The 13,602-nt window shown below is 55.6% G+C and overlaps 1 protein-coding gene across 4 annotated transcripts; it reads left to right on the top strand.

The window, feature by feature from the left end:
- Positions 1-1,891: 1,891 nt before the first annotated feature.
- LOC132218420 (septin-4) lies at positions 1,892-13,316 on the top strand. Of its 4 annotated transcripts, none has more exons than XM_059669624.1 (12): positions 1,900-2,029; positions 6,883-7,188; positions 7,555-7,648; positions 8,067-8,153; positions 8,641-8,764; positions 11,474-11,608; positions 11,722-11,839; positions 11,929-12,030; positions 12,235-12,331; positions 12,425-12,587; positions 12,739-12,838; positions 13,096-13,316. In XM_059669624.1, the coding sequence occupies exons 1-12, from the start codon at positions 2,027-2,029 to the stop codon at positions 13,153-13,155; spliced, it is 1,389 nt and encodes a 462-aa protein (XP_059525607.1). In that variant the 5' UTR covers positions 1,900-2,026; the 3' UTR covers positions 13,156-13,316. The 4 variants fall into 4 exon arrangements, with proteins under 4 accessions (XP_059525610.1, XP_059525607.1, XP_059525608.1 ...); XM_059669625.1 differs by lacking the exon at positions 1,900-2,029 and adding an exon at positions 4,600-4,768; XM_059669627.1 differs by lacking the exon at positions 6,883-7,188 and having other exon boundaries at positions 1,892-2,029.
- Positions 13,317-13,602: the final 286 nt, after the last annotated feature.

The raw sequence follows: 13,602 nt of genomic DNA, 5'->3' as shown, positions 1-13,602 counted from the left end.
CTGTGGTGCAGTGATGACAGACAGACTGACCCTCAAGACCCCAAGAACCTTGGCTTAGAGATGAATTCCATGGTCCCTGGTGTCTCTTAGGGCCTCACTTCCCTCAAAGCAAGATGGCTCCCACGTGCCTCAGGACTCGCAGGGCTCTGTGGGGCGTGGGCAGCAGGTGCCAGCATGGAACTGGGATTCCAGCCCTAGCTGAGGATGAGCTCGCAGAGCACCTTCTGAGGTGTGTCTGTGTTCATTCACACTTGGGCTGAAGCTGGGCTGGGGGAAGGAGGAATGTTATGATTGTAGAAAAAAAAGGCTTTGTGATGGGGCCTTTCTCCCCTGGGCCCAGCACCCCCAGCGCAGGCCACGCAGACTGCTGGTGGCACACCCCAGAGGTGTCCTTCTGAGTGCCTGCATGAGGACCAGTGGCCTCCAGCTGGTTCCCAGTAGTGGGGCTTTGTGTAGCCCAAGTTTGAATCCGGGTCTGACGGCAGCAACTGCTGCTTCTGCAGACTTCCAACAGCCTTTGGTTTCTTTCTTTCTGTCTTTGTTTTCCTGAGTACAGCTTCAGATCTCCCGATCTACCCCGGGGCAGGAGACTTTCTCATTGTCTCACTGGAGCCAAGCTGCTGACTCTTAGCCTAGTTTAATCCCCTCATTTTCAGGTGTGGAAATTGAGGCCCAGAGAGGTGAAACGGGGTCACCCAGCTGGAAAGGTTCCTCTGCATGAACTGATTTCTTTAAGCATCAGCCACCCTTTCCATCCTGCCGCCCACTCATGCCACGTTACCCGATACCATCTCCAACAGCAGCCCTATTTTCTGAGCCTGACCTTACCTGCCTATCCAGGCTCCCCTCTCTCCTCTGATGAGTTTTAACTGAGCCCAGCCATACCACAGATGATACTGAAATAAGGTAGGCAGGCCTCTGGCGCTCATACCAATAGAGAGGGCCATGCCTATGGGCTTCCGTTTTGTCCCAAGTGGATTCAGGCCAGTCAGCCTGCTGTTGGGGAGGGCTCAGGGGAGTCAGGGACAGGCATGCTTCTGGCAACTTCCACCCAAGCTTGACCAGCTCAGACCTGTATTAGCTCAGGAAATACCCACCAACTCGCCACCCCCTAAGCATCTTCTTTCCTCTGACTGCCGCTGACCCTCTGAACCTCTAATGCCTCTAAGGCTCCTAGGGCATCTGTCCCCAAGCTCCTCACCTGCTTGCCCAGCCTGCCTGGGGCGGGGGCGGGGGGCTCTCCTGGGGCTCCCTGCTTTCCTCAGCCCCCCCCCCGCCCCGCCCCCCCGCAAGCCCCAAAGACCACTCCGCCTCTCCCTCCCTCCCTCCAGCTGATGATCCCTGGATAATTTATGCAGCAAATCCTCTTTAATCTTTAATCTAGGGCCCTGCACAAAGGGAATTTCCCATCTCTTCTTCACAGCTTGGGTGGAGGTGGAGCACGTCTGCCATTCCCCCGTAGGAGGTGTGAGGGGGTGTGGATAAGCAGTAACTTGGACCTAAGTCAGATTCACATCCTGAAAACCTTGAGGACTGGAAGGAGGCGGGGATTAGTGGTTTCTCTCCAACTCGTGGGGCAAACCCCCCTCTCCTTTCCAAGGCGTCTCCTGGGGATGCCAGGTGGGCCCTTTCTTTTTCTTTGGGGTCTGGCTCAAGCGCCGATGGTGGTGCGCTGCCCCAAGAGGCCACTCTTTAGGGGCCGAGTAAGGCAGCGCCAGGTGACTGTGCCGCACTGTCCTGAGCGCCTCTCCGCACCCGGCGCCTCTGGTGGTCGCGGGCTGCAAGGCTCGCCCCGAGGCTGGCAGCCGCCTGTCCCGCGTGCGCCCTCACTCCCCTACCCATCCGCGGAGGTGCAGACCCCGCCCGGGGCTGACTCGCCCCGCCCCCGCCCCGAGCCCCGCCCCCGGCCGGTCCACACTCGGGGCGGAGGGCGGGGGCCGGCGGTGCGGCGAGGTCGGCACGCAGCTCCGGCCGCGGGTCCCTCCGGCGCTGTCCAAGCTGAGCCGGCCCTGCCCGGGCTGCAGCCATGGTAAGGCTGGGGGCGGGGGGGAAGGGTGGGGTCGGGTCGCAGGGCCAGACCGGGGTGCGCAGGGCCTGCCACTCCCGGGCGGCTGGCGGGGACCCGCGGCGCCGCAGCCCTGATGTGCCGGGCGGGAGGCGCCGTCGCCGGCCGTGGGCATAGGCAGGCACTGCTCTGTCGCCGTTCCCAAGTTTCTATTCCTGATCTGAGCAGCTAGCAGCGGACCCCGACCCCCGGGGTACTGCCCGTGTTCTTGCACGAAGGGGTGGGTCCGTGGTGGGGTTTGGGGCGCGCCGGCTGATAAGCTCATGCTTTGCCGGGGAGGGCGCGTCAGCGATGGGCCGAGGTGAGCGTCCCCGCCCTTGCTGGGGTCAGCTACTACCTGGGTGACCCTCCTCACCCGGCTTTCCTAGGCTCGGGGCCAGCACCAACTTCCTTTGGAAAACACACAGAGGAGGCCCACCAACAGTTCCTGCCTCTTCAAGAGGGATGAGGATCCTCTTGGGCCCTCCTTCCACGGCCTGGCAAGGGCGGCATTTGAGCCCTCTGCCCCACAGGGTCCTCCGCCCAGACTCCTACTCGATGGGATCAGCTGCACCCTTTACCTCTGAGAGAGAAACCCAGGGAAAGCTTCCTCCTGCAGCATCCTGCACCCTCCCTCCCCCTTCCAAACCAGGTCCCTCTGCAGTGGTTGGGGGTGGGAGGAACTCATTCCTGCCACCTGCCTGTAGTGGGAGGAGAAACAGTAGCCCCAGCCAGCCTCCCTGGAGGCCCCCAGGTGGGAAGTTTGGATGTTTGGCCCGCTCTTCTCCTGCCACTGTTGCCAGAGCCTGCCACAAGCACCCTATGCCAGGTGTCAGGGCCTCAGGCCCGGTGCCAGCTTCTCCTTGCAGTCTGGAACCCCCCCCCCCCCCCCCGCCCTCCCCCCTTGCCTTCTGCCTTGGGAGGCACAGGCTGTTTATGGGAGGAGATCTGTGACCAGCGTGTGGGGCAGGATGTTGGCTGTGGGCAGCCTCCAGAAGGGAGCTTCCTGGGCCCCAGGGAATCAGAAGTTTCTGGGTCTGGAAAGGCCACCCTTTTGGGCTCTTGTCTCTCAAGCTGTGTCCAGGCTGAGGCCCAAGTCTTGGCCAGGAAGTCTTGGTGACCCTGTGACTTCCCCCACAGGGGGGTTCCTGGGAGAGGCCAAGTGGTGTCTGTCTTTATCCCTGCCTCCATCCTTCTCCCCACATGGGGACGGACAGACGGATTGTTCCGGAGATGGAAGCCTGGGGGAGCACTGATTGTCCCCAGTGCCAAGTGCAACAGAAGCCAAGAGGGGCTTTTTCCGCCACACACTAAGTTCAGTTCAGCTGAGGTCTTGGTGCTTTCAACTTGGCTGAGGCCACCCTGTTCCTCCCTAATTAAAGACACACCCCCCCCCCCCCCTCACAGTCCTCAGCCTCACGCCCCTGACCTCAAGCCAGCCCAGTCCTCAGACTGACCGGTTCATGTCCAACCAGCCTCCTCTGTGAGGGTCTCTTTTTGAAAGGAGGCAGTGGGGAGAACTCACCAGCCCAGGAGCCCCAGCGGGGTTTAATTTGCATGCAAAAAGGACAGGCCCACATTAATAACCATCCTGAGATTTCTGATACACCTTCTCTCCTCAGGCTCAAAGCAGTCTGAGGTATCTCACCTGGGAGTGCTTTCTCTCCCTAGCCTTCCTGGGAGTCAAGGAAGGGCCATTCACAATGGGATATTAAGGCCCTGAAATTAAAACACTGTTCAAAATCACAAAGGGTGTTTCTGGCCAAACTGGAAACACTGGGCTCCTGACTCCTAGTCAAGTGCTCCATCTGCACACTCCCAGCCAGGCCCCTCAATTTGTCTCCCACCTAATTGTCAACTTTAAAACCACTGGGATGCCAGCCTCCTGTTGGCCTGAACTCATGCCCCTCAGAGACCAAGTGCTAGCAGCTGCCCCACTGCCTCTCTGACAGTGATGGAGGGACACATGTCCCCAAGGGCATCTTTAGGTGGGAGGAGCCCTTCTGGGGCTCTCTGCAGGGGAATCTAGGCGCAGATTTCTGAAGATAGTGGGGTTCTCTGCTGGATCCACTTCCATGAGAACCTATGGCCAGGGGATTATAGGACATCCCACCCTACTTCAGCACTGCTTAAAGTTAGGATGAGAGAGAGAGATTGGACTCTTTGGGAGTGGGGTCTCCTGGAGAGCAGCCCCATGTACATCTGGGCCAGGTCACCTTGGGGATAGCTCACGACCCTCTGAACAGGTCTCGGTGCCCTTGGAGGTTAACAGGAGAGGTCAAGTAGATCAAGAACCTGTGCTGCAGACAGACTTGGGAGGCTGGTGCTGTGCCCACCAGGGTAGGCAGCCGGCACGCATCCTGGGGCAGCCAATCAGAGGAGGAGGGAACTGCAGAGAAACCCAGTGATCCTGCTGCAGCTGAGCTGTCCTTGGAGGGTGGGAGCCAAGAGAAGGGGAGGACGAGGGGGTGGGGAAGGACATTCCACAGGCTTTTTTGGCCCCTGACAGAGACAGGGGGGTTACATAGAAAGGGAAAGGAGCAAGCCAGGGCACAGGATTACAACAAGAGCATCAAGACCAGGCTGTGTCTGTGTGTGAGGAACTTTGCCCGAGGGATACAATTAGACCTAGAGCTTGCCGACAGGGAGTCCGAAGCCTGGGACATGGACCGTTCGATGGGATGTCAAGGCAGCTCTGTCCCTGAGGACAGGACTGAAGCTGGGGTAAGGTGCTGCTCTGGGAGATGGGTGGACCTGACCCGCCTTCCCCCTGCCTTGTCTGGGACTGGGGCTCCAAGTCAGAAAATGACATTTGGTCATTGGCAGAGCTGGGGGTGGGGAAGGACAGATAGGAGGGGAGGATCCTCGTGTCCTGACTCCTTGTCTGGAGCCCCTGTGGGCCCCTCCATGCTGATGAGCAGCCAGGGGTGGCAGGGAGAATGGTGCTGGCTCCCTGCAGGCTCTGCTGGGAGAGACTGGGGTGGAGGGGGCGTCTCCATGGGTGCCTCCCCTCTCTTCCCTGCTCAGCACCCTGTGGAGACAGTCCGGGGAGCATAGTCCTCTCTCCCCCTTCATCTGATGCCCAGACCAACTGCTGGGCCACTGCGAGGTTGTACAAGGGGCAGGATTTCCTGGAATTCCCCAGACTTTTTAGCTGTCAGCAAACAAGACCTGCTTCTCCTCCCCCCTGCCTCTAGCCCCAGCCCTTCTCTATTGCCATATAACTCATCATCCATCCAAGCTGGGAGACTTTTGAGAGTGGAAAGGGGCACAATTCATCACTGGACAACAAACGTAAACTGGACCCTATAAATAATAGGGGCGAGAAAAGCCTATAAGGTCAGGCTTTGCCTCAGGACAGCCTCTTCTGGTCAGTAAGCCCCCACATGCTGGTTCCAGTTTCAGGCTGAAGGGCCTCTTTTCCTCCCCGATCCGGGCGAGCCCAGGAGACTATGGCTACAAGCAGGTGTGGGGACTTTGGAGGCGTCAGCCTGGAAGTCGCGCTGAGGGGACTTTTCCCTCTAGCCTCCCTATTTCAACCCCTTCCCCCTGGCACAAACCTAGCAGTGTGTGAGTCTGCCCCCTCAGTTTTTCCCTTTGTAAAATGGGGACCTGCAGGGAGACTGTGGCCATCTTACCTCCTCCAACCCTGGCTGGGATGCCACAGTGGTCCAGGGTAGCCCCCACTGGCATGGCCATCCCTTTGTCCTTGAGTCAGCCTCTGAAGCCGGCCCTTGTCCATTGTCTCGGGGTGGCACGTGGCTATTGTAAGGCAGAGCTGAGCCCAGCACTGCCAGGCACCCCACAAAGGGCGCTGTCCCCCAAAGGGGAGAGGAAGCTTTCGGGTCTAGAGCTGAGGTTGAGAGGGAGGGGAGCGGCCTCTCTTCTAAGCTGGAACTGGTCTCTACAGAGGAACCAGCCATTCTCTGCCCACCATCCCTGTGGTTCCCAGTTCAGGCCAGATCCCCTCCGGCATTGCTGGGTAAAGCCCAGCTCCAGGCAGAGGGGACAAAGGGCAACTGAGGGGTGCTTTCCCCTAGATGTCCCTCACATTTGCAGAATGAGTGTCCTCCCATCCTACATCACCTGGTCCCTCCTAGCCTCCCTCCACCCTACACAGCATCCACTGGCAGGGTTATCCTTCTCCCCTGGGGCCCAGGCCCAGGCTCTGGTGTGGTTCATCGTCTGGAATAAGAGGGAGTCAGGTCAGCTGTACTGAGCTCCGGGCAGTGAGCCCTGGGAGTGAGCACTCCCAACGGAGTCTGCTTGTCAGTCCCAGAGCTCCCTGACCTGCAGTGGCAGGAGGCATGGAGCTCGCTGCTGGTTCTTGCGCATGGCTGGCAGCTCCCTTCTCTCCTCCCTCCTGCCCTCTTGCCCCTGCCCCTCTGACTCTAGGCGCTCTCCTGGAATCCTGTGCCACATTCTCCTCTCAGCTCTGATGCCTCTATCTGCTCCCCTTAGTCTGACTTTCTGGCCTTTGGGGGAATCCCTGACCCTGGGCTTGGCCAGACCCCCAGGAAGGGCAGCCTCAGCCAGCACCTGGTTGAGCGGGGGCTCAGGACTGGAGCTACTCAGTTCTCAGGAGCCCTTGCTAGGCTTTGGGGCTGCCGGGAGTTGCCCCTGGACCCTAGGGCCTCTCCTGGCATCTCAGACCTGTGTGTGTGAACAGGTGAGGGAGGGAGGGAGGAGGAATACTTCTGGCTTGGCTGCTTCTTTGCCTTTTAACCACAAGCACTTTCCTCTCTTCCTCTTTCCTTCTCCTGTCTTCCTCCTTCATTCTTCCCTTCCTGCCTCCTGCCCGCCTACCCCACCCCACCCCACCCCACCCCACCCCCCAGATCAAGCGCTTCCTGGAGGAAACGGATGATATAAGTCTGAACAAGTTCGTGAAGGATTTCCCAGGAAATGAGAGCTGCCACCAACCAGAGGCCAAGACCTGGGTGTCCAGGCCCCAAGTTCCGGAGCCAAGGCCCCAGGCTCCAGACCTCTACCAAGATGACCTGGATTTCAGAACCCCCCTGTGGCCCCAACCCTCTGACAGCCAGCAGTACTTCCCTGCCTCAGCCCCTCTCAGCCCCTCAGCCTCAGCCTCAGCCCGGCCCCGCAGCCCGTGGGGCAAGCTTGATCCCTATGACTCCTCTGAGGTAGAGCCACCAGTCCTGTCCTTACTTTTCAGTGGGCTGGTGCAGGAAGACCCAGGGAGGGAGCAGAGAGAACCCGGTGTGAGCGCGTGCATATGCACGTGTGTGCGCGTGTGTGGGTGCACACTAGTTCATGCATGTTGAGCTAGGGCTTCTCTCTGTCCTGTGTGGCCCCAGCTCTGTGAGTGGGCCCCAATATGCATTGAAAACTGACAGTATCAGCAGGATCAGCAGCCCAGCTGGTAGGGTCTGGCCCTGCTCCTCTAAGGCTGGGCAAAGACCGAGGAGGGAGGGAGAAGGCCCGTGTTAGGTCCTGGGGCCCCTGCTGCCTCTCGCTCTCCCTGATACACTCCATCTCCCCGACACTAGGATGACAAGGAGTATGTGGGCTTTGCGACCCTCCCCAATCAAGTTCACCGCAAGTCCGTGAAGAAAGGCTTTGACTTTACCCTCATGGTGGCAGGTAGAGTGGGGGCCGGGTTGGGCTGGGCTGGGGTTTTTCAGGTGGGGATGGTATGTATGTGGTAGAGAAGGGGAAAGCAGCAAGCGCCTATCCCTTTTTGCAAAATAGCTAGGAGCCATGGGTGCCCGAAATTGTGCTCGGGGTAAAGTGGTGCAAAGAACACTTCACCAACAGGTTTCTTTTGTTTGCCTTTATCTGGGAGACCTTGGGCCGTCTCTGACCCTCTCCGGGCCTCATTCAAATGAGAAGGCTGGACAAGCTGTTCTGTTTCCTTTCAGCTCTAAAATGCCATGGTTTGGTTCATCTCATCCCAATTAAATAAGCAGCAGCTCCCCTCACACCTTGATCTAGTGGGGTTGCCTCTTGGCTACAGATCTCATCTTCTGACTTGGTACTTCTGTCCTCTCTCCCCCATCAGGAGAATCTGGCCTGGGGAAATCCACTCTTGTCAATAGCCTCTTCCTCACTGATCTCCACAGGGACCGGAAACTCCTCAGTGCTGAAGGTAAGGAAGGGAGGGAGCATGACCAGTAGGCAGACCTGACATAGGAAAACAAACTCATTCCAGAGTCTGGGGGACGGGGCCTTCCCCGGCACACAGGAAACCAGGGCTTCTAGACTGACAGCGTCTCTCTACAGGCCTATCTAGCCTGGCAGCCCACCAGCCAGCTCCCTAAAGACTTGGGTGCCGAGGCAGGGCAGGGACCAGAATCCTGCCCTTTGAGTGAGTCTCTGACCCCCAAAGGATTCCAGGAATCCAAGCAAAGAGCAGAGAGCAGCAAGAGGCTGGGGCCAGAGCCAACAGCCACCGGCATTTCCTGTGTTGGGAAATGTGCTCCTTGCTGGTTCCCAGAGAACAGGCCCCCGGCAGCCTCGGGGGTGGAAGGGGGGCAGTGTGGATGAGGCAGTCTGGGCGGCCGGGCTGGTTGGGGTGGGCAGTTTATCCTGATGGGGCAGGCCCTTGCCCTGGCCTCAGTTTCCCTCCTCTCCAGAGCGGATCATGCAAACGGTGGAGATCACTAAGCACGCAGTAGACATAGAAGAAAAGGGCGTGAAGCTGCGGCTCACCATTGTGGACACACCAGGCTTCGGGGACGCAGTCAACAACACAGAGTGGTACGTCTGGCCACGCACAACCCCGCTGCCTCCCCACCTACCACCTGTTCCACACACACACCCAGGTGCACGCGTATTCAAAATTGCCAGGCGGAAGAGGGTTGTGACCTTGAGCATGCCACGGCTCCTTTCTGGAAGCTGTCTGTGTAAAGCGAGAGGGAAAGGATTGGAATAGATGATCTCTAATGTTCCTTCTGACTCTGACCCATCATTCTATAAAGGGAGTGAGGACACAAGAAAGAAGAGCCTCAAACAAGCAAACACACGTGAAAACATGTAGAACAGGGCCCGGCATATAGCAAGTGCTCAATAAGCGTCACCCTACCTTCTTCCTCTCCTTTTACAGCAACACTTTAGGTGCCGCAAACGAGAGTTATTAAAGGGGTGAGAGTGGAATGGAGGGAGGAGTAAATGGAAGGGGAGAAAGAAGAGACAGAGGAGGAAAGCGGAACTTCGTTTAAACTCCAGGCACACTCTAGGCTACCAGCTAAAAGACAGGGTGGCTTTGCCATACCGTCTCCCACCCCCATCATCCCTGCTTTTTGTTTTGTGTGCGTGTGTGTGTGTGTTTGTGTTTTTTGTTTGTTTGTTTGTTTTTGCTTTCTTCAGCAACTGGAGGGATAATGGTCAGATCTGAGTGAGTAGATGAGGAGGAGAGTGAGTGATAAAGACAGGAGAAAGGGTGGTGCCTTTGATGAAGAAGTTAGGCAGGGTAGTGCTAAGACCTCTAGACGGAGAGTTCAAGTCTTGCACAGTCTTGAGCAAATAACTGCATCCCTACTTCTTCCATTGAAAAACACTGGCCTTTACCCCTCACCCAGTTGATCTGAAAATCATCTAGGACAGTGATGGTGAACCTATGACACACGTGTCAGAGGTGACACGTGAACTCATTTTTTTGGTTGATTTTTCTTTGTTAAATGGCATTTAAATATATAAAATAAATATCAAAAATATACATCTTTGTTTTACTATGGTTGCAAATATCAAAAAATTTCTCTATGTGACACGGCACCAGAGTTAAGTTAGGGTTTTTCAAAATGCTGACACGCCGAGCTCAAAAGGTTCGCCATCACTGGCCTAGAATGATGCATGTAAAAGTACATTGGAACCTGTAAAGGGCTATTTACATTATACTCATGGATTTTAAGATGATACTTGCAGGACCAGTGCAAAATTAAAATGTGGGGCCCCTTGTTCGAAATTATTAAGAACTTCAAGGTGGCCACAGAGAATCAAACCAGTGCACCCCGCCCCTGTGTGACTACACAGGTCGCACGCCCATGCAGCTGACCCTGGATAATCACCTCACAGGCTAATCAGACCCTTACAGACCTTTCTGTGCTCTGAACCTTCATTACATTCTTCATCATCACAGCGTGGACTTTGGCTCAGCACACTGGTTCATCTTCAGTTTCACAGTCTAAGCCTCGAGGGAAGGGCCATTTCTTACATTCTTCCGGCATCACTGTGCTAGTGCATGTTTTGTGGTCTCCACAAATATTCCTGATGGATTGAGGTGGCCTCCATGTCAACATCACTCTTCCTGCTCTAGGAATACGTCTCAGCAAACTGGGCTTGCCCTGCAACTCTAGCGCCAACCAATACCTGGTTCCTACTGTACCATCCCCTCCTCTTATTGTCCATAATAATAATAGTGTATTTGTCTGGCATCTCACAGCTGACTGTGCTCCGTGCTCCTCCACATATACTCATCTAGTCAACCAGCAAGAATTTATTGAGCATATACTAGGTGTCCAGCCTGTGTTCGACGTTTTAAGGGATGCAGAACAAGTATGAATGATCGTTGTCCCCGAAATGCTTGTAGTCTAGAGGCAGTGGGGAGTGGGGAGCAGTAGTTCTCTAATATGTGCGTCAGTTGGGTAACAAATTAGTAAATGGGTCAGGCAATGTAGTGAGCTGAAAATCAGAAAGCCAGGGACCCCGTTGGGTAGAGAATTTCCCAACAAAGATGATCAGGATCAAATCTCTTAGCTGCTCTGGATTTAGTTCCTTCATGTATAAAATGACAGTGATGATGCTCAGAATGTCCTCTAATGAGGTCACCTATCAGTGAGGATTCAATGAGATAAAAGAAGAGGAAAGTACTGGAAAATTGAGGTTCTTGAATCTATATCTATAGATATATAAATTTGTATGTGCCCTCGATCTCTTTACCACAGAGTGAGATTATATAATCTATTATATATATTTTCAAGAACCTCAGTTTTTCTACCTATCTATCTATCTATTTACCTACCTACCTACCTACCTACCTATCATCTATCTCACTGTGGGGTGAAGAGAAGGGGAGAGTGTGCATTAGTGTGATCAAAGGAGACTTGGTGGAAAAGATGGTTCTTGGATATGGCCTTGAAGGACGGAGTAGGTTTGAAGAGGTGGAGGACAGGCTGGGCCATGAACCTGACTTAGGGCTGCCTTGGTTTCCCCCAGTTGCTTTGTCACCTGGGCTCTTTTCCTCCCATCAAATTAGTATTTATTGAACTCTGCCTCTGTGCTTAGCCTGTTTTCTGTCAGGACATGGGATGCACCCCTGTCCCACCAGGGACCTCTCTGAAGTAGTGAAGCAAGCCAGGGAATAACCAAGTCTTGAAAACACTGCTCAGGGTGGGGGCTACTCTGCAGCCCCAGAGCTCACTCGGCAGCCCCCACTCCCACAGTTTCTCTGCTTGTCTGTCCCTGCTCCAGCTGGAAGCCTGTGGCAGAATACATCGACCAGCAGTTTGAGCAGTATTTCCGAGATGAGAGTGGCCTGAACCGCAAGAACATCCAAGACAACAGGGTGCACTGCTGCCTGTACTTCATCTCACCCTTCGGCCACGGGTATGGTCCGAGCCTGAGGCTCCTGACAACACCGGGTGCTGCCAAGGGAACAGGCCAAGAGCACCAGGGGCAGGGCTGCCACAAGCAGGTGGTCACAGATTCCTGTTCCCCAGGCTCCGGCCATTGGATGTTGAATTCATGAGGGCCCTGCATCAGCGGGTCAACATCGTGCCTATCTTGGCTAAGGCGGACACACTGACACCTCCTGAAGTGGAGCACAAGAAACGCAAAGTGAGGGGAGCTGGTGCAGGGAGGGGAGCAGGTGGGCTTCTGGGAGGGATGGGGTCCCCAAAACTGTGGGCCCCTCATGTGTTTGCCAGATCCGGGAGGAGATAGAGCACTTTGGAATCAAGATCTACCAGTTCCCAGACTGTGACTCTGATGAGGATGAGGACTTCAAATTACAGGACCAAGCCCTAAAGGTGTGGCCACCCCAGGGCATCCCTTTCCCATCTTGTTTCTTCTGGGCAGAGCAAAGAAGTAGAATTTTATATAAGGGTGGGTTGTTTGGGGTGGGAGGACCCTGGTTTCCTAGAGAGGAACAGAAATGATGAAGACATAGGTGGAAAGGAACAGGTGAGAATGGGGGCAGGGGGGTGTTGACAGACACCCCAAACTTCTTCCAGGAAAGCATCCCATTTGCTGTAATTGGCAGCAACACCGTGGTAGAGGCCAGAGGGCGACGAGTCAGGGGCCGTCTCTACCCTTGGGGCATCGTGGAAGGTAAAGCACTGAGCTTGTGACCAGGGAACCTCCTTGCCCTCAGTGACTCTCCCCTACCCATGCCCCTGGCTGACCCCTAGCCTTGCTATGCAGTGGAAAACCCAGGGCACTGCGACTTTGTGAAGCTGAGGACAATGCTGGTGCGTACTCACATGCAGGACTTGAAGGATGTGACACGGGAGACACATTATGAGAACTACCGGGCACAGTGTATCCAGAGCATGACCCGCCTGGTGGTGAAAGAGCGGAATCGCAAGTATGGTCAAAAGCCAGGGCAGAGCTGGCAGGGGGGAATCCCAAGCACAACTTTGGGTGAGACTGAGCCCTTCCTCTTCTACAACACCTCAATCCAAGCAGGTGTTGGGGTCCCCCTTAGCCTTACCAAGCCCCCTTTCCCTTTCCCTTAGCAAATTGACTCGAGAGAGTGGTACCGACTTCCCCATCCCTGCTGTCCCACCAGGGGCAGATCCAGAAACTGAAAGGCTGATACGAGAGAAAGATGAGGAGGTGAGAGCGGTATGGGGTTGACAGCCTGGGAGGTCCCCTGCTTGATCATAAACCTTAGTGTCTCTTGGTTTGGGAATAGGAAGATGCCTGGCTCTGGTGCCTATCTGTGTCCTGCATTGGTGGATTAGTGGTTCTACCCAGGGTCTCTGGCACACCCCAGGCTACCCCTGGCTCAAGGGATCGGAGCGTGGGAACACTTCCCCAACATGATATGACTCTCTAAAAGTGCCCATTTTGATGCCATGTGCCTGTTCCAGCTGCGGCGGATGCAGGAGATGCTGCACAAAATCCAAAGACAGATGAAGGAGACCCATTAGCTGCCTGTCAGCCCTGGATATTTAAATCTTCTCCTCTTCGTTTTGCCCATGCCAGCCCCTTCCAGCACCAGCTCTGCCCAGGCCCCTGCAGCTACTGCCACTTCGCCTTACATCCCTGCTGCCTCCCAGAGACTCAGAGGAAATAAAGTTTAACAAATATATAGTGGCTCCCGGTGTCACTGTCTGTATCTCTACCACCTCCCGGAGATCAAGAAGATCCTAGGACCCAGTTTTGACAGGCTTCTGGAGGAGGGTGCTGGATTACCGCGTCTAGTAGGGAAGGGGGGAGGAGGGGAAATTTCCTCCCCCATGACAGGCTTCAGTCCCTGCCTAGAATAGTCTGGCCCCTCATTTTTACTCACCAATCTCTCCTGCCTCTCCTATCTGGGCCCGGGCCTCTCCATTTTCCCCATTCAGTTCTATAGAGTTTTGGATCTGATATCTGCC

The sequence above is a fragment of the Myotis daubentonii genome, chromosome 16 (genome assembly GCF_963259705.1).
Source record: "Myotis daubentonii chromosome 16, mMyoDau2.1, whole genome shotgun sequence".
NCBI lineage: Eukaryota > Metazoa > Chordata > Mammalia > Chiroptera > Vespertilionidae > Myotis > Myotis daubentonii.
The sequence above is the reverse complement of the archived record's forward strand: the minus strand, read 5'-3'. Positions and strand labels throughout refer to the sequence as shown.